This window comes from Chelonia mydas, chromosome 25 (assembly GCF_015237465.2).
Source record: "Chelonia mydas isolate rCheMyd1 chromosome 25, rCheMyd1.pri.v2, whole genome shotgun sequence".
NCBI classification, from domain to species: domain Eukaryota; kingdom Metazoa; phylum Chordata; order Testudines; family Cheloniidae; genus Chelonia; species Chelonia mydas.
In genome coordinates, this window is record NC_057858.1 from 6650835 (window position 1) to 6675471 (window position 24637).

A 24637-nucleotide genomic window follows, 5' to 3' on the forward strand; every position below is an offset into this window, starting at 1 on the left:
GATTGAGTCCCACGTCGGGGCAGAGAGGACATGAATTCACCCTGCCTCCGGTTTCCCAGTCGGTGAGGTCAGTGGGAGCACTGGCCACAGCCTTCCAGCAGAACACAGCTCCCAAAGTCCCTTGCAAGATGCTTCTCCCTAGGGGACGTCACCATGGGTGTGTGGCGGTGGGGAAGGAGCGTGCCCAGTGAGGTGGTACCCATTGGGAGGCAGTCAGTTGGGGGGCAGAGGGCTCAGTGCACCAGCTGGTGGCACCAACCGCTCTTGAAGCTTGCAGCAAAATACCACAGTCCTGCTTCAGGGTACATCCAAACGGCAAAATACAACCCCCAGCAGTGAGTCTCAGAGCCCAGGTCAGTGGACTCAGGCTCCTGCTGAGAGGATAAAAATAAATAAACCCATCGCTGGGTTTCAGAGCCCAGGCCCCATTCCCCGAGCGGGAACGTCTATGCTGCTATTTGTAGCCCTATTTTTAACATGAGCCCTGCCAGCGCCAGTCAGCTGAGCCGGGCGCTGAGATTCTCTGCTGTGGTTTTGTTGTTGTTGTTTTTTGTTTTTTACAGCGTAGACCTACCCTTAGAGCAGTGGTTCCTAACCTGGGGTACACACCCCCCTGCGGGGGCGAGATGCCCTTTTTGGGGGTGCGAGACAGGCCAGATTTTTTTTGGAAGGTAAATCATCGAAAACACAAATTAAGCACAGGCACGTAAATACAACTACTTTGTTTCAGCAAGTCTCTGTCTTTATTAACAGGAGACGTTTTTTAACGATTACTGTCATATACAAACAACAACTATATCTGGGTTTAAAGAACTGACCTCCTTCGATGATTTTTGGTAAGGGGTGCGAGAACACATTTTGAGAACCAAAGGGGTGCAGGCTGCAGTAAAGGTTAAGAACCACTGCCGTAGAGGTTGCAGCTCTTTCTGCAGGGGAATCCCGAATCTCAAACTCAGGTCCCGGCAGAGAAAAGGGGAAGGAAAGGATTGGTCATTGCCTTGTTTTCAGGATATTTCTTTGTAGTTTCTAAATCTGCGCAGCTGCTCCCCACGACAGAGCAGTGCACGGGCCGCCCTGGGGAGAGGGCTCTGGCTCGGGGCAGCAGAAAGTGCCTCCTGCCTCAGCATTGAAGTGCAAGCGCAGATGGCGAGGAGGGTGGATACTAGGGCTGGGCGGCAAGGGGAACTGGCAGGACAGGGTTGTGATGAATCCCATTCACGCTCCACAAAACACACCCCAAAGCCAGAAAGCCCCTTTCTCTCTCTCTCTCCTCAGATGAGAAGCCCTGGAAGGGGAGACCTTGGTGGTTGCGGACGCTCAAGCCCCCCCCTCTGAAACCATCGAGCAATAACAGCCAACGAGGCCAGCTGCCCCTGAAGAGATCCGTCAGCACCGAGCGCTACGTGGAGACCCTCGTGGTGGCCGACAAAATGATGGTGGGGTATCACGGGCGGCGGGACATAGAGCAATACATCCTGGCCATCATGAATATTGTAAGTGTTACACCCACATCACGGCCCCCCGGAGTCCTTGTGGCCCCCCAGGATGGGAGCCATGGGGATAGCCACGTGCCCACGCTGCTGGTGAACCGGGATAGGCTGCCAGGAAGCCGGTGGGAGGGTAGACTGCAGAGTGCGGCACTCAGAGGGCCCCCCCATCTCCTGGAGGATCATTGGCAGCCCTGGGACAGGTCACAACTGAAGGCTAGACGTGGCCTGGTCGGCCTAAAACACGGTGACCCAAGACCCAACTTGTGTGTTTGCTGCGGCGGGCGGATCACAACAGGCCAGACTGTGCCCGTGTCTCACTCGGCCGAGCAGGGCACAGTGAGCAGGAGTAATCTCTGCCCCCACCTCCTTGTTCAGGCCGGTAACATTTACCCAGCCAGCTCTTGGGTCCGGGTTTGGTGTGGGGCAGACCCAATGCTCCCACTGCCAGCACATGAATAGGGAGAGGCTAGAGAGCACTGGGGAATGGGCGGACCCTTTGGAGGCCTGCAGTAACTTACTCCCCACCTCCAGGGTGAGGGGTGTCGGGAGCAGAAGGCCCTCAACAGCTATAGCTGGGGAGGAGCGATTACACGCCACCCCTTACTCCAGGCAGAGCCTAAAGTTCTTCATGTAGCCCATAGGGACCACTTCTGGACTCAGGTGCTAATGTATCTGAGTAGGAGTGGCAAAGTCTAGCCTCATACAGCCGTGCTGTAGGACAGTGGTTTTCACCCTGGGGTCCAAGGACTACGGCTAAGATTTCCAAAGGGGTCTGCACCTCCATTCAAAATGTTTGAGGGGTCTGCAGACGAAAATAGGTTGAAGCCTCCAGCTGTAGGCTAGATCTCATAGGGGGGACCAAAAGCCAATCTCTAAACAGCACCTCCCTTATGATCCGCACTGCAAATAGGGCAGGAGAAACGGTGAAACACGTGGGAAAACAGAGGGGCCATCATTATGCTTCAGGGCATAAGCTGATTAACATGAGGGTTAGGAAGGATTATATCCCATCCCTCCATGCAATCCTGCTCAGGTCTCCAGGTGAGTTATAGACAGGGAAGGACTTCCTCTGCAGCACCTAGCGATGGCCAAAGTGTCCATCTACAACACCAAGGAGAGGAGGTTGTCTGAGGGGGTTCTCTGCGACTGTGGGGCCTATTTCCGATCCTCCCTCTGTTTGCGCATCTGGGCAGAGTTCCTCTGGGTGGCATCCGCTGGCTCCCTTGACACCTTCGAGGAGCGGTGGGCGCTGTCCGGGGTTCTCTGCTCGATGGTCCCCTTCAGGTTCCATTTTTTTTACCCTTTGACGTTCACACCTGCCCTTGTTCTATTTTCTGTTGTCCCCCGTAATTATTTGAGTTCCCGGACTCAGTGAATCCTCCCCAGAACCCAGTAGGACCAGGTGCAGATTATTAAAGAGACAGGATACCAGGCTAGATGGATTAAGGGGGTCAGCTGGGTGTGCTGACTCCTGTTTTCCTGTGAGGGGGAGACAGGCTGGGAAGTTGTTGACAGCATGTGTGAAAGCCTGTCTTTGCTGGCTCTTTGCCCCGTCCCCTGCTGGACATTGTTTAGCTAGACTTGGGGCTTGCTCTGTGTGTGGTTTAAGGCGGGTGCTAGATTTTAAAATAAGCCCATTTCTGATCGTTGCGCGTGGTGTAAAACATTCACCACATTGTTCCCAGCACTGCTCAGACCCAAGGACAATGCAGCTCCAAAGCCAGAGGCCTTCACCCTCTGAGCTCCAGCAGAAGATCCAGAGAGGTGGCGCTTTCTGTTAGATTCAGGGCAGAACCAGAGCCCCGATCTGAACACCCTCGGCCTTTGTTAGGTTCCGAAATCCAGATCCCAATGTGATGGCTCAGGCCCATTGCTGGCCACCATCTATCTTGAGTTCAAGCCTCCCCACAGTGGAGGGCGAGACCTCTGCACACCAATAAATGCTAGAGCAGACCTGGTTCCTTCCAGCAGAAAGCAACAGTGGGTACGTGAGATGCCATGGCCCCAGTGATGAGCTCATTTTTAAGACTTGTCTTTTCTTGTTTCTTGGAGGTCAGGTTGCCAAACTTTTCCAGGACTCAAGTCTGGGCAATATTGTCAATATCCTTGTGACCCGTCTGATTCTTCTCACTGAGGACCAGGTAAGGTGGCAATGGAGCTTCTGGCTAGTGGGGAGCTTTGCCAAACCCCCACACGTGCACCCCCCAGCTGTGCAGCGTCGTCATGGCCCCCTGACTGGGGAGTGCTGCCCTGGCTTTGTGAAATCTTGTATTTTTCCTGTGTGGTAAAGCTGTGAACTGCTGCTGAATGGTCCAGGTTCCATGCAGCATGCACCTGGTGCACCCCTCAACAAAGCAGGTTCTCCCTGGTGCAACACACTTGCTGGGCATGTGCCAGGTACCTGCTGTGCTAGAGACCAGACCGTGGCTTGAATCAGAGCTCACCTGCCGTGCCCCTGAATGGACCTGGGTATTTGCTGGGGGCTCGATTCTCTGTTTGGAGTGGAGAGGGGGTTGCTGCAGGGAGCCAGTTGCAGTTCTATTCCCATGCAGGACCTTAAGCCAGCAGAGATGTCCCACATCTTCTGCTGTACTTTCCCCACCTCTGCCTGCCAACTAGTCCTTCCCCACAGCCCCACTGTGCAACGGGAGAGGGAAGCAGTGCTGGACTCAGCCCCCTGCTCATCTGGGGAGGGGCAGTGCACCTCCCCCATGTCATGCTCTCCTCTTGCTTCTGTTCCAGCCCACCTTGGAGATTAACCACCATGCTGGGAAATCCCTGGACAGTTTCTGCAAGTGGCAGAAATCCATTGTGAACCGGAACGGCAATGGGAATGCCATCCCTGAGAACGGCATAGCCAACCACGACACTGCTGTGCTGATCACCAGGTAAGGCCCCCGCTGCTGGGCTGTGCTCTCTGGGTCCATCTTCGCTGCAGAGGTGACCCAGACACTTACCCAGGTGTTGCCCCCAAACCTCTTCCCTGCAGACACAAAACCCCCTCTCCCGAGCGTGGAGCTGCTTTACCCCAAGGTTTGAAAGCCCGAGCAAGGCTTTCGCCCAGGCTGGGAACCCACCCGCTTTGCAGTGAGGACGCAGGCTAAACAACGTGAGTGCTGACAGTCCTTCGATGCCTTCCCAGAATTCGCCCGGCCTGGCCAGAAGGATATGTGCTGAAATCAGTGGGATATAAGCACATGTCTAGGTGCTTTGGGCCTTACTGTTCTGCCTGTGAAAGTTTGACCACAGTGCAGATATGAGAGCTGTGCAGGGTTTAACTAACCTGGGGCATTGTGTCATAGGCTAGCCCCCCCTGGAGTGCTCTGCTGAGCCATGCCATGGCACAACAGGCCCATCTGCCTCAGTTTCCCTCCTTCGGAGACCAAATAACTTTACTCCAGGATCTGTTGTCTCAATAATACCCTTCCCAATCGAGTTTATTACAAAAACATTGTGCAAATATCCGAAAACATCAGTCGCAACCCATAGTCCATTTGTCACCTCCTGCACATAGAGTCCTTAAAATCCCAGGGCTTCTAGGCCCTTGGGGCCCCACGTTCCACTCTCCAGTGTATTCTCTCGTACCTGGCTTGGTCCTCTCCTGCCCTTCTGCCAGGGCAGCCACCCCAGTCCTTCCAGCTGGAGTGTAACCCCGCTTTTCCCAGTGGGACCCCCACTGCCTCTCTTCTGGGAGATCATCCTCACCAGGGGAGCATCCCTCACTCCCCTGGTCCTCCCACTCTTCCCTGCGTCCAGCTCTGCGGCAAGGAGACATCAGCAGATAAGTTTCTCCACTGCCCCTCTGCCTTCTCCAGCCCTTGGCTTCAGCTCTCCGGGTTAGATGTCAGCAGGCAACTCCCTCTGCTGCTTTCTGGCCTTCAGCCGTCTTCAGCCCTGGCCCTCTGGCTAGGGCAAGTCAGCCAGCAAACCTCTCTTGCCGCTCTCCTGCCTTCTCCCAGGAACCAACCACTGCTTACCTTGGGGACCTTCCAAAGCCTCCTGGTCTCTGGCAGCTCTCACCGGCCCTGTCCTGACTAACGCAGTCTCTGCTCTAAGGCAAGCCCCCGGTGTCTCTCAGGTGTCCTTGTCCCCATCTCCGGCCTCCTGCCGCTGTACTAGTGGTTGGCCGGGGAACCATGCACTGGGATCCAGCCCAGGGATCCTACAACCCCCAGCCAAGGTCTGCTCAGTCCAGCTCCTCGGTGCTGCTTCCATAGGCTTTTCTTCCTACGGTGACCTTTGTCAGGCCTTCTCCCGCATGGCCTCTCTAGGTTCTCCCGTCCTGCAGGGCTGGGACTCTCAGGACTTTCCCCTGGAATTCCCCACAAAATCCCAAACTAAAAGTATAAACAATAAACCCCACTTCTGCCTTCCTTGGGCTTGACTTTTCATCCCCTTCATTTTCCTGGCTCCAGTCCTCATTTAAAGGCCTCCTTGCACCCTCCCCTGAAGTCCAGCTCCTGCCCTTTTATCGGGGCTTTACCGCTGGAGCCTGCTCCACTCCCAGCAGCTGCTTCCACCCTCTCCTTTCTCAGGTTCACCCTGATCCTATATTCTCTTAACTGGCCAAACAGGGTGCACCTGTTCTGGCACTGGGCTGCTGGACCTGCTTCGTTTACTGGACCCAGCCACCTGTGACATGTTGGCTGAGCAAGACAAAAGTCTGGGGGCCCTGAGAGCCCAGGACTGAAGGGCACCAGCCGGACTGTTTATGGGGCGTGAGACTGGCATGTCAGTGGGTGCTGACAGGCACATTTGGACGGCTTCGGCACGGCTTCTCGATGCCCGCCCACAGCCAGCCCTGCCTGCCCCTCGCCTACCTGAATGCTCAGTTTTAATGGCGGGGGGCTCAGGGTGGAGACAGGTTGGGTGTCCCGAGTTTGGGGCGACTGCAGTGGGCTACAAGCAGGGAGGGGTTGCGCCTTCCTTTTTCCTCCAGGAAGCGGGGGGAGAAGGGGGAAGGTCATAAAACGAAAGCAGCAGGGCCGGGAGTCTCCAAGCAGGAGCCGATTCTTGCTGGCTTCCCCAGCACGCTGCACTCTCGCTCCAGTTCCCTTCAGCTGCAGGAGCTGCACAGAGCCTGGCTCATGTCAGAGGAGCTTGTGAAATTTTTGATGGCGGGGGGGGCAAGCCAAAGCCCTGTCAGCCCCGACTTCACCTTCCCTGGCTCGCAGCGGCTGCTGCGTGTGGGACGCGGACGCTGACTCCGAATTCCTCGGCCTCCTGCCAGATGTTTGAACTAACCCTGAGAGACTCTCTGGGCCCGAGTCCCCGGGGCCAGCTCCCGCGCCAGCCCTTGGAAGGGCCTACCGCATCTGGAGCTGTCTGTAATAAATTCCCCGTCTCCCGATAACATCTTGCTGAGCTGTGGGCTTTTTTCCCTCCGCCGGAGACGTGTCAAGTCAGAACCTCCGAAGGCTTTAGCGGAATCCGCTCGAAACAAAGCGGCGAATGTTTTCCCCTCGCTCGGTTTCCTGTCGGGGGGCGAGGGGTTTGGACGCATGGAGCGAGCGGGGAGGCCAGAGGGCCAGGAGCCATCTACCGGCAATTGTCCCTCTTAACCCATCACCTGCTGTACGCTGGTTTTCTCCCCGGTTTCAGGGTCTGTGAGGCAGTAGCAAGGCCGATTTACAGTGCTGGCAGGCACCTGAGCTTCCCCCCTCCACGGCTCTGCCTGGACTCAGCGTCCTCCATGCTTTGAGCCCTGGGCCCACACGCAGCCCTGCCAATGCACCTCACTCCTGACCAGCAACACCTCTGCTGTTCCAGCCCACCCGCCACCATCTTCTCTCTCTCTGTCACACACACACGGATAAAAATTCAAGAAAGGCCCGTATCACTGAATTGTTAGGTCCCAAAGCCCATGCATATTCCTATCTGGAGCTTAGCTCTGGCCTTTCTTTGGACCTATGCCCCCAGCCCTGTGCCCCAGGAGAAGAAATCCTGACAGACTCTATGCGTCCCGCTCCATGCCTCGAAGCTCAATGCACGTGAGCTGGGGCTGACTAATGGGAAAAGTGGACTGCAGAGCCAAGCCCTGTTCCAAGCCCTCTGTTGCCTCCCGCTCCAGCCGTGCTGAGATCAGGGTGGCCCAAGAGATCTTAGCTGTCGTAAAATTGTCCAAAGCGGCACCGAGTTTGCTCGGGTCCCCCAGTCTGAGCCTGGGTAAAGGACTCCTCCGGAAACCAAGGTGCACAAAATGAGCAGCTGTTTTGGGAAACGTAGGCCTTGCCGGAACCTCCCTGTGCGTCGCTTTCCCCATCTGCGAAAAGTGGCTCACAGGTAGTCTGAGGGGGGATAAATGAATTGGGGCATGTGAGGCTCTTGGACATGTGTGTGACGGGGGCTATGGGAAAGGCTCCTGGGGAGCAGACAGTGCTTCATCTGTAATTAAAAAGGTGCCGGGACTCAAGCAGTTTTTTTACATTCACAAGCCCAGAGGTGCCGGGGCCTCTGAACTGCCAGGCCCAGAGGTGCCGGGAGCTCTGAACTGCCAGGCCCAGAGGTGCCGGGGGCTCTGAACTGCCAGGCCCAGAGGTGCCGGGGGCTCAGCCCTGGCAAGGCCTGGCACAAACCAAGCACTGGGAGCAGGGCCCCATGGGTAGCAGGTGGTACAGCTGGAGTGAGGTCAATGGAACAGGTGCTGTGATGGGCTGTAATCCAAATCGCTGCCCGCTTCCTTCTTTCAATCTCGGCATTATGTTCTTCTCGATCAAATGAAATAAGGAGGGTGTTTTCCAGCTGGAGGGGCACTGCTGCTGCTCGGTTCCCAAGATCTCCTGGCATCTCAGGGGACGGCTGCACTGCCATAAATAACACCACCGCGCCGGTCAATCGACAGGTTTGCAGGGCTTGGGCCGCGGGGCTAAAAAATAGCAGTGTGGACTTGTAGGCTCAGGCTGGCGTCTGGGATCTCATGCGGGGGGTGGGGGGGGTTGAGAGCCCAGACGCCAGCCTGAGTGTCTACACTGCAGTTTGATAGCTGCCCTGCCTGGGCCCCATGAACTGGAGTCAGCTGACCCGGGCCAGTTGCAGCCATGCGGTGCAGTGTAGACAAACCTTCAGAGCCCCAGGCTGTGATAATAGAAGTGCTCAGAGCTGCTGGATGACAAATATCCAAAGGATCTGTGCACACCTATCCTAGGGGGAAATCCCATGGGGTTAAGATGCTTTGGCAATTAGCCAGAAAACCATGTTCTTTTTTTCCCACTGGGCAGAAACTATGGAGATCTAATGAAAGCTGCCATCTTTTCAGCCTGCACAGGGTTTTGGTTTAATTTAGTGTTTTTCCTTTCTTCTCTTTCAGATACGATATATGCATCTACAAGAACAAGCCATGTGGCACCTTAGGTAGGTAAGAGCCCAGCTCAGAGACTCTGTTGTAACTAATTCTTCGCTCTTCTCTAGCGCTTTGCATCAGTAGATCTCAAAGTGCTTGACAAAGGAGATCGGTATCATTAGCCCCATTTTACAGATAGGGAAACTGAGGCAAAGAGCCGCAAAGTGCCTTGCCCAAGCTCACCCAGCAGGCCTACGGTAGAGCTGGGAACAGAACCTTGGTATCCCGAGTCCCTGTCCAGTGCTTGATCGTCTAGGCCACACTGCCTCCTTACTTCAATAAGTGTTAAAAAAAAAAAAATCTACTTCGTGCCAAGGGTCTGGTGACTGGCTTTGGACCATTTCACTGTTCTATCCCTTGTTCAGTTCCAGCCCAGTGACTCAGAACGGTTCTCGTTCTGAAGGCTGGTCAGCAGCCCAGTCTCCCTGGCTGCAGAGGAGAGAGCTAGGACTCTGTTGTGATGTACACAAAGGGACTTCTTTATTGCCGCTGCTGGACACAGACCATGTAGTTCTCTCTGGCTCTGCCCTCTTGTACTGTCCATACACAGGGTCTCCTTAAGTTCTGGTCTAAACTGAGCGGTCATGGAAGGGAGGGCCGAGTATACTCCCCCAAAGTAAAATAGACAGGGTGGATCTCAAAGCAACTTCTTAGAGGCTAGGTGGTCCAGCCGGGAGGCCAAGAACTGAGGACGAACTCCTCACTCATCGTGGGATTGTGTCCTGTTCTGGTAGGTTGGTGGGGTAGGGTGGGAAGCTTGCACCTGCTCTGTAGGTAAAAGAGGGTTACCTTGTCTTAGTATGGCACCTGTCGGTAGCAATCTATGCTCTTAACAAATAGCCAAACTCCCCCCCTCACCCCGCTGCCTTGTTTCCGACTCTGCCGGTGGGAGGGTGCCCAGCATTGAGGCACAGTGCCTGGGGCGTTCTGTGTGCAGAGGGACAGAGGAACCCCGAGATATTTCCGGGGTGCTGAGCAGCACAGATGGACACAGGTTTGATTCTAGTGGTGATGGGCACCAATCAACCCCCCTCAGTGGAAGCCCAGGATCTGGGCTTTGTCTCTCTCCAATGGGCAGCGGCAGGACTGTGGCTTCAGCCCTTTATAGACAGATATTCAGTCTGCTGAAAACAGGCTTTGGATGGGCCTTTCTGTCCCCACTGAGCTCATCTGGTGTGACCAGCTCGGCTTCCTCACTGTGTAGACAATCTGGGGAGCAGATCTGAAGTCTGGGGGAGTTTTATTGGCACTTGGCATTTCCAAGCCCTCCTGCTGTTGCCAGCCATCTCGCGGCAAAGCGAGTTCGTGGCCAGCACTGGGAGTAGCTGGAGACCTGGGTGCCGGAGCCCAGCAAACCACTTTCCTGTCCTGCTCTAGTGCGTGATACACAGTCCACTGAAGTCAATGAGAAGAGTCAGGCCCTCCAGGCCAGGTTAACGCGCCGAATAAACATTAAGCCCAAAGCACACTGTTGAACCCTGAAACGTGGCCCGTGGCCTGGCACCCCGCCACCAGTGCTCCTCACTGGCCCCGTACCAACCGTAGCTGCCTTTCCTAGGGCTGGCCCCAGTGGGAGGAATGTGTGAGCGAGAGAGAAGCTGCAGCATCAACGAGGACATCGGGCTGGCCACTGCCTTCACCATTGCCCATGAGATCGGCCACACGTGAGTGTTACACCCGGAAGCGTTCCCCCGGGGAGTCGCTTAACAGGAAAGACCTCCCCTTTTTGGCTGCTCTCACCAGTAACCAACTGGAGAATCGTCTTCAGTGTAAAGACCTTGGAATAGCCATGCAAGGTGGGACCAACAGTCCATCCAGTTCAATATCCCACATCCACAGCAGAACAGATAGGCCAGTGTCCCCACTCCGGGCCAAAGCAGATCACACCAGTAGTGCACGTAGTCTGAGATCTCACCTTCTTGCTCATACTGGGCCAGCCCAGTAGTCCACCTAGTCCATCGTCCTGTCTCCAGCAGTGGCCAATGCTCCGTGCATCATAGGAAAACTTGTGATGCCTCATGCACCTGGACCGACGTCCGACGCTATACTGTGGGGAAGGGAAATTTATTCCTGACCTTAGTGATGCGCTGGTGTCCTGAAGCCTAAGCACTAATAGCCCCTTGACACTTTATCTTCTCTTGTGTAAACTTTTGGAGTAGGGACTGTTGTTTATTATATGTTTGTACCGCACCTTGCACGGTGGGCCCACCCAGTTACCTCACATGTACATGCTCCTCAGTAGAAATATTTAATAATAATGAATACATTTATCACCTCCTCATTTTTAATCCTGCTTAGCTATGTGCCTCAGCAATGACAAATATCAAGAATGACAAGAATAGCATCCTGTAGTTATGTAGGTCTAAGCTAAGAGCAGTCAAATCTCATGCTCCATGTCTTCAGCTGCCACCTCCATGAGTCAGGAAGGAATTTTTGCCCCACATGCTTTTATGCACAGTTGTCGAGGTGCATTGTGGGTGGTCAGGATTATTACACTATCCTCTGGAGCTAGAAGCAGGACACTGGACTAGGCAGCCCAATGGTCTGGTCAAACAGAGGAAATGCCATGTTCCTATAATACTGTGTTACAAGCCCAGTGCAGAGTGAGTCTCATTAATTCAGGGGAGGGGAGACCATTAGTCATTTAGGGCCCAATCCTGTGAAATGCTGTGGCAACACAACTCCTGTTGCCATCAACAGGCGATGACCCCGCCGGATCCGGCTTTCAGCACTCATTACTCAGAGACTTACTTTACCTTAGACCTTAGCCCATCCCGTGCTTTGCTGCACATTGGGCTACCCACAGTTGCCCTCCTTGCCTGTCAACTGCCCTTTTCTCCAAATCTTCCCATTTCATGTTGAGGTGCTTGATGTTCGTTTCCATGTTATTCATGATCTTCCTCTCTTTCTTCTTGCATTTTCTGGCTTCCATCAAGGGCGGTATTTGGTGAGCGCTCTTTTTCTCATGCTCAGCACGTGTCCCAGCCACTGAGGTCTTCTTTTGTAGCTTATTTATGAGAGGGTGCCTTGTCCAGTAATGTTTCTGACTGTTTCGTTCGTCTTCCTATCTCTATATGTTATTCCCAATATTGTTCTCAGACATTTGTGATGGAACGCATCCAGCTTTTGCGTACCTTTCTTGGTAAGTTGCCATGTCTCTCTGCTATACGTTGTGATGGCGATAACAATTGCTTCGTACGTTCTGTTTTGTCTTGAGGGAGATGTTTTTGAGTCTTCCAAATGCAGTGGTTGCCTTCCCATTCTTCTTCTTTCCTCAGAACTAGTACCATCTTGGCTGATGCTACTTCCAAGATACGTAAAATTGTCCACCTTCTCCAGTTTCTCTTCTTCAATTTTGATTTCTGTCCCTAGAGTCTCCATTAACATGACTTTACATTTCTTTGCATTGTATCTCAAAGCTATCTTCTCCATTACGTCTTTTACTTGGTTTGTGCATTTTTGTACTCCGTTGGCATCTTCATTGATAAGAGCGATATTGTCAGCAAAGTCGAGATCAGATAGTCTTGAATTGTTCCATTTTAGGCCATATGTATCACTGTCGCATTGTTTTAATCCATAGTCGATGACTAGCATAATCAAAAAAGGAGACACGACGCACCTCTGCCTTATACTTGTCTTGATGCTGAATGTCTTACTCAATCCATTTTCCATTTTAATGCAGCATTTTGAGTTGGCATAGAATGCCTTCATAATGTTAATTAATTTTGTTGGAATTTCATATTGTTCCACAATTTTCCACATTGTTTCTCTGTTTACACTATCGAATGCCTTTTGAAAGTCCACAAAATCGATGGCAAGACTGCCTTGGAATTCAATTGTGTTCTCAATAATCCGTCTCAGGGTGAAAATAGTGTCTGCGCACAATCTCCCTTGTCTAAATCCGGATTGTTCACGTAGGATGGTATCCATCTTTCCTTCCCTTCTGCTCAGGAGGACCACTGCTAATACTTTTCCTGTGACAGATAGAAGTGTTACTCCCCTCCAGTTTGAACAATTGTTTAGATCACCTTTCTTTGGTAACTTGATTACGATACCGAGGGTCCATTCTTCCGGCACTTTACCTCCATCCATATTTTGTTGCACAGTGAACAGATGACTGATTCCACATCTTTGCCTCCATATTTAAGCATCTCAGAATGAATGCCATCCAAACCAGGTGCCTTGTGGTTTTTCAGCTTCTGCAGTGCTTTTTTTAATGCTACTTCGATTTTTACCTCAGATACATCTATATCTAGGTCTAATGGTTTATCATTGTTAAATTCCAGTCTTGTCATTGGTTCTGGTTGGTTTAGCACTTCTTGGAAGTGTTCCACCCATCTATTTTCGTGTTCCTCCTTGACAAAGCAGTAAAGAAACAATGCAAAAAAGGATAAGCAAAATTGGATAGAAAGTAAGGCTAGTGATGCTGAAGAAGCAGGGGAAAGAAACTATATGAGAACAGTCTCCATGGTCCTGAAACAGTTAACAGGATATGGAACTCAGAGATTAGAGCTGAGTAAAGTCCTCCCCGTCCATCTCCCTCCTCCCAGACAGAGTCCCACTCCCTCTCTTTGACCAAGTGAGGTTCCGCTTCCTCCCAGTGAATGCCAGGACACACCTCCCTACAACCCCCCCCACCCCAAATCTTCTCTGCCACCAGCCCTGTCTCCCCACTCAGCCATGTGGTCAGATCCTCGCTGTTCTTCCCCCGCTCCCATTCTTCCATCTCCTAATCCCCCACCTGAGGGAGGGATCAGAAACCAGAAGCGGTGGGAGGCCCGGAGAAAGAGGGCGTACCCAGGAGGGGCAGGCAAAGCTGACCGGTTGCACCCTAAAGTCCCCACCTCCCAGGGCACCTTCCATCGGCACAGCATCCCTTATTGGCTTCCCCCAGCCAAGGAGACTGGCCATCTTGGCATTGTCTGGCCTCCCGTGGCTCTGTGCACAGACACGCTGGAGGGACGTCAGCTGCCTGTAACCGCAGCTCGCGTCTTTGTCGTTGTTGTTGTGACCTTTTCCAGGTTCGGCATGAACCATGATGGAGTTGGCAACAGCTGCGGCTCCCGCGGACAGGAAACAGCCAAGCTCATGGCGGCTCACATCACCATGAAGACCAACCCCTTCGTATGGTCGACCTGCAGCCGGGATTATATCACCAGCTTCCTGGAGTAAGAAACCTGGCCAGCCCCGCCCACCCTTTCCCCCTGGGAGCAGAGACTTCTCCAGCCTCTGACAGTGATTTCCTTGCCCATCCTCATAAATTACCCCACATGCTCATGCCCCGTATACATTCTATTCCCTGGGTCCCAGTATCCATCCCTTTCCCAGCCAAGAACGCATTTCCCCTCCTCTCTGTACATTTTTCTGTGGTTTGCATTATCATCTGCTAATGCCACTAACCCTCCCGACTAGGGTGACCAGACAGCAAGTGTGAAAAATCCGAACAGTAGGTGGGGGGGTAATAGGAGCCTATATAAGAAAAAGACCCAAAAATTGGGACTGTCCCTTTAAAATCGGGACATCTGGTCACCCTACTCCCGACTTACCTGGCCCTGCAGCATCCAGACCTTTCCATAGATCTCCTCCCCCCCCCCCCCCCCCCGTTGGAATTTCCCAAATAAACCACCAGCTTTCTGAGACGTTTCAAAGGATTTTGGTTGAGCCAGGAAGTGCGGAGAGGGGGTTGTGTGCTGAGGAAAGGTGCCCGAGAGATGCAGCTCCTCTCTTTATCCACAGCAGCACAACCTGCTTCCCCCATTCGCTGTGGAAGGGGATTTTCAGATGTAGCTAAGCCAGGGGTGGGCAAACTTTTTGTCCCGAGGGCCAGATCTGGGTGGGGAAATTGTCTGCAGGGTCATGAATGTAGGGATGGGGCAGAGGGTTGGGATGCGGGAGGGAGTGTGTGGTGTGGGAGGGGATATGGTGTGCAGGAAAGGGCTCAGGACAGGGGGTTGAGGTGCAGGAGGGGGTGCAGAGTGCGGGAGAGGTCTCAGGCAGGGGTTTGGGGTCTCAGGGCAGGGGGTTGGGCTGTAGAAGGGGGTGCAGAGTGCAGGAGGGGCTCAGGGCAGGGGATTAGGGGGCTCAGGGCAGGGGATTGAGGTGCAGGGTGCAGGGGAGGTTCAGGGTGCGGGCTCCTTCCCAGCGCCACTTACCTCGAGCGGCTCCGGGGTGGAGCAGCATGCAATGGGGCTAAGGCAGGCTCCCTGCCTGCCCTGGTCCCGCGCCGCTCCCGGAAGTGGCCAGCAAGTTCGAAAATGGCTCCTGGGGGTGGGGCGGGGCGGGGCAGGCGGCCCCACCGTGCGCTGCCCTCGCCTGCGAGTGCTACCCCAGAAGCTCCCATTGGTCGTGGTTCCCCCTTCCCAGCCAATGGGAGCTGCAGGGGGTGGTACCTGTAGTGCATGGATCCCTCTGCCTCCTCCTCCCCCAGGGGTCACAGGGACATGGTGCCGGCCGCTTCCAGGAGCGGCACGGGGCCAGGGCTGGCAGGGAGCCTGCCTTAGCCCCGCTGCACCACGGGACTGGCAATCCCGTGGGATAGACTGAAAGCCCTGAGGGGCCAGATCCAGCCTGTGGGCTGTAATTTGCCCTCCCCTGAGCTAAGCAACTTAGGAGCAACAGAAGAGATTTTCATAAGCACCTTTTGGGATTTAGGTGCACAAGTCCTAGTTACTATCACCAAGATTAGTGCACCAAAGTTCCTTCAGTAATTTTGAACTTCTCTCCCCTGAGTCCCATTGAATATTGATGGGACGTGCTCCTAAGCCACTGATGTGCTTTTGAAAATCGCCCCCATCCTAGCAATGCACTGCAGACCTGCTCAAGAAGGACTCCCAGGGACAAGAAGGCTCCATTTTTGTGGCCATGCAGTCCTCAGCTTTCCTATCAAAGAGGCCCTGGTTAGCATCAGTTGCGATGGTGGGTTGTTGGTGTGATGTGGACCCCTGTCTCTGCTAAAAAGATGGTGTTAACTTTAAACCGAAGCTGGATAGGAGCAAACAATGTACTGGGGTCATCAACCACTGGTCCAGTCTTAAAAAGGTCCAAGCATCAGAGCCCTCTAGAGTAAGGGGTAAAACAAAGACTCCTCCAGTTGCAATTTTTAAAGAATGTAATGAACACAAACCTTTCCGATGGGACCCCGAGGGCCCAAGTTTTCCTCCCCTTGGCTGGGACATGAGGCTTTACCATGAAATTCCAGTTCTGGCAGCTCGTGTCTGGCTGCAGCGAACTCCTTCCCTCTTAGCCCCTTGATCTCTGCACACAGAACATGGCAAAGAGTGTTCCCTTGATAGTGCTGGAGAAATGTGGCCTCACCAAAGAGGTTTCCGTTGTTGTCACAGAGCCCTGAAGAGTCTCAACTGGTTGGCGGGGGATGGGGAGTTGACTTTAGTCCCCTTTGCCATCCCTTCCATCCACCCCCACTCAGATGCATGGACCTGCACGGTCCTCTTGTGCCACAGGACACGGCCGTGGAACCCAAGGCCATGGGAGGGATGATTGGAGACTTGATTTCAGAAAAGAACATGGCAGCCAGGAGGGACCGTGGTTCGGGAGGAAAAGGCATAGTTCTTGCAAAACTTGGGCATCCCCACAATGGCCTGGCACACACGGGGGCAAGCTGGGAAAAGCAGGAGTGTTCCAGCCATTGTTAACTGTAGCATTTTTGTGCCATGTGGCTCCTTCTGCATGAAGGGCTCCAGCTAACTCCAAGCACCTGATGCTGGGCCCTAGAAGCACAGAAGCTCTGCTCTCAGACCTGCTCCTTCCAGCCATGCATTCTCTGTCGGATCTGATACCCAACCGGCCAGCTGTCAGAGTGGATCGCTTAGCGGGGTGGGCAACAAGACACAAAGCCCATCGGCTGGTGCTTCAAACCCAGCGGCCCACACAACCACACTTATATACCGAAATTTAAGGATGTGCTGAATCAGAGCCTTAGTACCTTGCCCTTACAGAGGGCGGGTCTCCAAGCACTTTATCAACATTAAGTAAGTCCCAAAATTGCCCCTGTAAGGTAGGTCAGTATAATTATCTCCAGCCTACAGATAGAGGGCTGACTTTTTAAAGGGCCCTATGAGAGTTAGGCACCCACTGAAAGTCACAGCGAATTGGGCGCCTCACTCCCCTCCAGAGAGATTAAGGCCAACACTTGCAAACTTGGGGGCCTAAACTTAGTCCATATTTTGGTGCCTAAATGGAAGCGGCCTGTCAGAGGAGCTGAACACACGCAAATCCTGCCGCAGCCGCTAGAGGCTGGGTGTGTTCAGCATCTTCAGAAACTCAGGGGCGCAAACATGGATTTAGCTGCCTAAGTTTAGGCCAACCTGTTTGACAACCTTGCCCTAGGTGACTTGCCCAAGGTCGGCCAGCATGTCACTGGGGACAGACCCCCGTTCCTCTGAGCTCCAGCCTTGCGTTTTGGTCACAAGACTAACCTTCCCACTCCCTTCCCTTCTCTTATTCTCTTCCTTCTGCCTGGGGGCCCATGGGAAGTGAGTGCATCAGTCCAGACTTCACAATGGGTAGACCTGAAACCCCAGTACCATATGGCCTAGAGTTCAAGGAAAGCTTGAAACTCAGATCCAGGCTTTGCAACTCCCGTCTGAGTAGCAGGAGAACCAGTCTGAAGCTCTAGGTCCCTGTGTCTATGGTATCTACACTGACACCATCACTGTAATATTTGGGTCCTTGCCGAAAACTCAGATGGATCCTTTTGTGAGGTTCCGAAGGGTTTGGTTCATTTGTCCGCCTGTTTCGTGTCAGTTTCCCAGCAGCCTCTGCACTTCCCAGCTCTGTCTGGAGGTGGAGGCGCTGCGTGACCTCGACGAAGCCTGTCCCACTGAGGTTTCCATCCTGGTTGTGCAGACTCCAGCTGCTTGGTGAGGTAACCCAGGCTCACCTGAGCCAAACCTCCAAGCCGGTAGCTGTTTGCCCACCGCTCGTTCTCAGCCGGCTGGTTATAACCCCATTTGTCTGCACAGGTTTCCCATCTGTGATTCTCTATTTCTTCTCCAGCTCAGGCATGGGACTGTGCTTGAACAATGCTCCTCCCAAGCAAGACTTCGTCTACCCAACGGTGGCTCCCGGACAGGCCTACGACGCGGATGAGCAGTGCCGTTTCCAGTACGGAGTTAAATCTCGCCAGTGTAAATACGGGGTAGAGAGCCTTCCTGCTTTACTATCGGTTCTGAGGGGGCGGAGGGCTGGGCCGCGAAGGGCTTGGGCCGTCGGGGCCGTTCTTCCACCCCCCACGATGCTTTGCTGGCTTGCGTGAAACGAAAGCGCTTTCCCCGTTAGCTTTGCTGGGAAAGGGCGGAAGGGGCCAGGTCAGGTCTGCGAAGGGCGAGCTCAGCTCAGCTCGGTTTCCATCCGCTCAGCTCCGGCAGAAGCAAATCGCTCGCCTGCCTCACCTGCTGCCGAGGGGGCGCCCTAGTCCTCGCTGGAGTCCAGGCGGCAGTCTACTCCTCTGATCCGCTCTGCAGATGGTGGGTGATGGCCGGGGTTTGGTCAGACTGGTCATTTTCATCGCGGTTATTGGGAGCTGGCTGGAGAAATCCCTCACGCACGTGCGATTAGGAGGAGAAACCCCTCCTGTGGGAATTCGTTCCTGGGGAGACTGGCACATGCCCTTCACAGAGGGTCGGTCTCGCTCGGATGCCAGCAGCGAAAGCGCTTTGGACCGTTAACCAGCCGTTGCCTTTTCCCGGAATTCCCCTCCGCCTCTGTCACGCTCAGCCAATCGACTCCAGGGGAAGCTGCTTGAAGCCAGGGAAAGTCTGCTGTGGAAGGCAAGGCTCCTCTGGAGGTGAACCGTATCAGCCACCGGGCCTGTCCCTGAAGTGATGCCTGCCATAACTGATCCATTCCCCTCCTGCGCTGGGTCTGAACAGCCCATCAGATTGGAACTTCAGCTGGGAGGCCTGTGCACCAAAGGGTTAAATGTGGTGTGTGAAAGGGCCAGTCTCCCACAGAGGGGACAGAAGATTCACCTGGGCAGGAGGCTGAATCCAGCAGTAAGGTGCCTCAGTAGCTCTGCTGTCAGGCTGGAAGGGATGGAGCTGGACGAGTGCAAGTGCGTCCTGTTAGTGGGGGGAAGCAGGACTCACCCTAGCTGGGGAAGGAGGTGGAGGGATTCAAAACTCACTCATTTCCAGCATGAAAAGTACAAGACTCAGACCATCCCAAGAGGAAGGAGAAAAGATGGGCTGGGTGCTGCCTTTCAGCCTGGGGATGTGGCCTGGGATTCAGGCCTCCACACCGATCAATGGAGGAGCGGTTTGCAGGTCTCAGAGGGCATCACACGATGGGTCTGTTCAAGCTGTTGGTGTTGGGGAGGCCAAGGAGAAACGAGGAGTAAACTGCAGAGGTTAAAGTAAAATTACCAGCTCTGCTCACCACTGGTGGGTCTGTGGGGGAAGCCAACATAGGGTTAGAAAAGAAAAACAGCCGGGAAGAAAAGACAGTAAGACCAGATCTTGATTTCAGTTACACCAGTGTAAATCCAGAGGAAATCCACAGAAGCCAATGGAGTGGCTCTGGATTTACACCTGTGTAACTGAGATCAGAGTCTGGCCCATCACCTGCTCTAGAGATGCACAAAGAGCCCCTCGGATGCAATTCACTTACTGCAATTATGACCCAGAGGACGATTCTCTAGTGATGGCGTCTCTGCATCCATCAGCAGCTTCCACGGCAGTTCACTCTGCTTACAAGGCAAAGTGAGTTTCTTTTTCATTGGCAGCCACCATCAGCTCATTGTGGGGATCTGATGGCCACGCTGGTTTCTCTCTGCTTCTAGCATCATCAGCAACCGAAATGATTCTGAAATCAGAACTTAACTGGTCATTTGACCTGATGCTTAAGACAGAGGAAAATCCTGCTCACCCTCTGTGGCCGTGTCAGCTCTGTGGGACTGGCAGGATTAAAACAGATGATTATCAATCAGCTTGGACTCATCAGGATATCTCACTGGGGTCTGTAATCTAGCAGAGAAAGGCAGAACAAAGGAACTGATGGCTGGAAGCTAAAGCCAGATTCAAACTAGAAATAAGTCCCCCGTTTCTGACAGTCAGGGTGATTATCCGTTGGAAGAAACTACCAAGGGCAGTGGTCGATTCTCCATATCCTGAGGTCTTCTAGGCAAGATGGGAGGCTTTTCTGTAGTGTGTGTTTGACTAAAGCAGAAGTGACTGGGCTCAATGCAGTCAAGGTTGGTTGAAATGTTATGATCTGTGTTATACAGGAGAGCAAACTAGATAATCTAACAGTCCCTTCTGGCCTGAAAATGTCTTAAATGAATCCATGAACAAGGGTTGATACTAGCAGGGAGGCTTTGCTGATTGTTACTGTACTTGCAAATGTGGACTGGAACCTTTCCAAGTTCACATGCCCATTTCCCAGCTCGTTTTTAGCTTATGTAGATGCTTCCTGTGTGAAAAAAGAAAAACAAACACCTGCAGTATCCTAGAGTAATGGGGCCAAAGACTACAGCTTCCCATAACCATGTGATGCCCAAGGACCTCCACATTCCTTACTCACCTTAATGAATTCAAGTAGAGTTCTACCCAGAACAGCGACTACAGAAACTGTGTCTGTCGATGCCATGTTTATTTCTCTCTCTCTGAGTCTAGATCAAATGTGCCCCGTTCATGTGTGAAAAGATTTCTGTTCTCCTTGCCAGCCCTGCAGCCTGGAATCTGAGAGCAGCTGGGTTCTTTCCTCCTTGCTCCTCATCACGAGTAAGGAGACTTGTGTCCTCATGTGACACCTTTGCAGCCCTACTGGGAGCTCTGTTACTATAGTGATGGGCATCATGTAAAAAGCAAGTTACTACAGAAAGGTCATCTTCCAATTTTGCCCTCCGTTGGTCTGTCTGCACTGCACACTAAACCTGGGTCTGTGCTTTTGTGTCCCCACTGTAATGTAAACCTGGGTTTACAACTGCTGGAGCTGGGTCTCCCAGCTGTGCTAACCTGTCCGTCCTGCATCACACAGGTCTGTGGCTCAACCTGCGTCCACACTGCAAAATGACAGGGCTTGGACCCAGTCACAGTGGGACTCAGGCTTTGATCCACTCCCCTAGCAGGGTCCTAGAACCTAGGTCCTAAGTGCTGGGTGACCCAAGTCAGACTGATTGGTGTGGGGACTGAAGGGGGCTTAGGATCAAACCAGAGTCAGAGCCTGGGTTTAGTGTACAGTATAGACGCACCCAATGGTGCCTGTGGAGCCTCTGCCCTTCAGTGGGCTGCCCAGATGTATCTGGTAGAAGCTTAGCAAGTAATTCTGTTGACGATGCACAAGAAGGAGCCGACTCCCTCTCCCATCCCTGTATTGGCGAACAGGCATGAAGAGTGTTAGACACATCAATAAGCAGAGATGACTTCTCCTTCCTCTAATCAGGGGCAGTAGTTATTGGCTGGCATTTGCCTAAGGGAGTTAGGCGCCTGCCCGCATCCCACTGAACCTCAGTGGGAATTGGGTGCCGGAATCCTTTACAGACCTTTGAGACGCCCAGCCGCTGTAGGGTGTTGGGCCATTACCGCAGGATGCTGCGGTATTTCTTGTTCCTTAGTCCCCTCATATGGTAACTCCAGTAACAACGGGAGCAGCACCACAGTGTCGGGTTCATGTCCTGCCCCCTTCGGCACCCATCAGGAGGATTTCCCGCTTGCTGAACAAGTTCATTGATGATCACGGGGTGTCGGTTCCTGTTCCGAGCGCTGCCTGCACCGGGGCCAAAGAATTTCCTACTGAAGCACTCCGAGAAGAGAGGAAGGCGGGATTAATGGCCTATCACCTGACTGCAGGTTGGCGGCCTGCATGAGCGTGGTACTGTCAGGTCCTGCCGCTTTGGGGATGCGGGGGGAGGCCAGAGTGGGGGAGGGTTTTGCCTCATTCTCTATCAGCAGCACCGGAAGAGTAGCCAACTTTAGTCGGACAGATTCCTGGAGGTTTCATCCGACGACTTAATCTTTCATTCAGATTAATCTTTAATTTCTGGCGACTCCAGGACAATCCTGGAGCGTTGGCAATCCTAAGCACTAAGCCGGTAGTGCTGATGAGCGAAGGCTTTCTTTGGCTGAATATAGCTAAGGCCTCAGCTCTCCTGCTCGATCGCAGCCGGCCGGGCTGAGAGCGTGATGTGCGTGCCACCGGGTCCTCCGTGCCGTAAGCCCCGTGTCTCTGATGAAGTCCTGACTCTGGTGCGTATGGCACTGGATTCCAAATCCCATTGTCCCTGCATCTCTGGGGAAGGCCCAGCAGCCGCCTTCCCTAGATCCTGAATCCCATTTGGTCCTCCCTCTGTATTAGCCAGTGGCCTTCACTTCTCTGCTGCCAACCTCCTTCCAGCACCTGGTCATCTTGGCCACTGCCAGACTCACCAAAGCCAGTCTCTGCGGCCACAGCAAGTGCTGCTTTCCCCCCCCTCCCCTTCCTGTTTGCTGGGACAATGCCAAGCGGGTCTGCCGCTCTGTTCATGCCGTGTAGTGGCTGGAGCAAAGGACTCAGCTGGTAGGTGGCAGTGTTTTAAGAGGTCTTGCAATCCACGCCATAAAGCCTTTATTCACCATGAGCATACCGGATATCCCTGCCCTGCCGAGGCTGGGTTAATGGAGGGCCATGGCCCTTTAGCTCCTGTTCTCACATCTCAGGCCGTGTTTCTACCATAATAAAAAAAACAAACTATAATTTTGTTTTAAATACCCACAAACCTAGTTAAACTCCCCCCAGGGAGTCATTTTCTGTGTAATAGGCTTGTTCTAATAACCATAAGGCCACCATAGAGATCCGGCAACCAACTCAGGCACCCTCCTTAGATGCTGCGTTGCGGTTTGCAGGTGCTGAAGTCTGGATTTAAAGATTGGGGCCCAGAGCAGGTTCCAAGGGTCTGCGTTTTCCAATTGAGCCGCTGTGATGGATTTGCAGAGTTTCTGTGATGGAACTGACTTTTGGGTGGGGTTTAAATGGACTGATGGGAGAAAAGGCCCAGCCGAGGGGAGCTTAGCTCACCTGGAGCCCAGGAGGGGTCATGGTGGGACTGGGTTTGAGAAGCTAGAACTTGGTTAGAGAGCTGCTTCAAAGGAGGAGTGGGATTTTAGGGCCGAGATGCACTCAGGGCAGGACCTGATGAGAGAAAAGGCGAAGGAGACTCTAAGCCAGCCTCTGTCTCCTCCAGTCCGGGAGCTGACTGAAGGCCAGTTCAGCACCTGGCATAACTGAGAGCCTCCTAAAGGCAGATCTAAATTCTTCCGGCAGGAACAGTCCCCTAAGGACCGTTACACCATCTGGGGACAGTGGTAGTGCTGTGACCCTCCCCCTTCAGTGCACTTCCTGTGGTGTTTGGGGGAGCCAGGAGAAAAGTGGCATAAACCATCTAAACCAGCTTTACATCTCTTGGGGATTCCCAGTTGCCCTGTAAACACAGATCTCCATCCACCTGGAGCCAAGAGGGGCCAGGATCTGTTCCCTCATGTTTATCATTCATAACGGAGATCCAGAGAAGGAGACATTCCCGCGAGCATCACCCCAGAAGGAAAGGACTGGGAGAAGGGGAAGGGCTGGACACACTGGGTTAGAACTGGATGTACCGGGTAATCCTGGGAGACACTTTTTCTGCGAGGCATCCTCTGTTAAAAATTGAGTTCAGATGTGCTGGAGGCTCAGTTTGTTGCCTTAGTGCCATTTTGGTGCTTCCAACACAGGTGCAAATCTTTGAAAACTCTGCTCCCATGTCTCCGAATGGACAATGAATGGCGTCCAAAGAACCAGAAATATCCTCGGGCCAGATCCCAAGAGGGGCTGAACTCAGTGTGCGTTGCGAGGTCTAAGCGCCTCTCCAGATATGACCCCATCTTTGTATTTTCCCTGCTGAAAATCTTTCCATTACGAGAATGTCCCAGACCAGCTGGAGCTTCTCAAAGACACCAACATGCTGCTACTGCAATCCTAGCTGCCGCTAGCACAAGTGATTCCTAATCTGTTTGTTTCTTTTTTCTCTTTCCTCCGCCCCGACGACGTCTCCCTTTCCAGGAAGTCTGCAGTGAGTTATGGTGTCTGAGCAAAAGCAACCGCTGCATTACCAACAGCATACCGGCTGCTGAGGGGACCATATGCCAAACCAATACCATTGAAAAGGGGGTAAGGAAGCCCAGGGCCCCAGAGTGAGTTGACAATGCATGGTTGAAGCAATTGTCGGATGATTGGTGTGATTACTGTTTGCATTGGTGAGTGATTTAAAAGCACTGTGTGCCCACCCCTGCCTCTTGCATCCCAGTGTGGAGGGGAGAGTAAGGCTGGAATCTACCAAGGAGCACAATTGAATTTCGACTCATTTTAGGCTCAAGTGAGAGACTATATTACCCCCCCTCATGAGGCCCAAAAAGTCTATTGATGGCAGAACTATCCACAGCACAATCCAGCGGTAGGTAGGCCCTGTGGTGTAATGCATAGACTCAGGAGATGTGGGTTCTGTTCCCACCTCTGGCCTGCTGGGTGGCCTCGGGCAAGTCACTTCTCTATGCCTCAGTTTCCCCTTCTGTAGAGCAAGGATAATGGCTTGTGAAGCGCTTTGAAATCTATGGCTGAAAAGGGCTAGATAAAGCTCAGTGTTATTAACCCATCACTTTTTCCGGTCAGCTGAGCGTGGACGGTTTTGGTTTTGGTTTTTGCCATGGCTGTTTATTTGGAAAGTGAGTTGTGATTTGGCAGCATCCACGCCACTTTTGTGTTCGCTCAGGATTTCCACTGCCGATATTCGAGTAAGGTGACGTTTACGGCTATTTGCTGAGTGCTAACGCCAGGCTGTGAA

General features: G+C 53.1%; 1 protein-coding gene across 1 annotated transcript in view; it reads left to right on the forward strand.

Annotated features, from left to right (window-relative positions):
- Window positions 1-24637, forward strand: part of ADAMTS10 (ADAM metallopeptidase with thrombospondin type 1 motif 10) — a 103368-nt gene that overhangs the window by 45862 nt on the left and 32869 nt on the right. The window contains exons 5-12 of the mRNA XM_037885954.2: window positions 1276-1493; window positions 3548-3631; window positions 4233-4378; window positions 8797-8840; window positions 10388-10493; window positions 13851-13997; window positions 17845-17986; window positions 23860-23967. Coding sequence (XP_037741882.1) covers window positions 1276-1493; window positions 3548-3631; window positions 4233-4378; window positions 8797-8840; window positions 10388-10493; window positions 13851-13997; window positions 17845-17986; window positions 23860-23967 — 995 coding nt within the window. The remainder of the gene's footprint in view (window positions 1-1275; window positions 1494-3547; window positions 3632-4232; window positions 4379-8796; window positions 8841-10387; window positions 10494-13850; window positions 13998-17844; window positions 17987-23859; window positions 23968-24637) is intronic.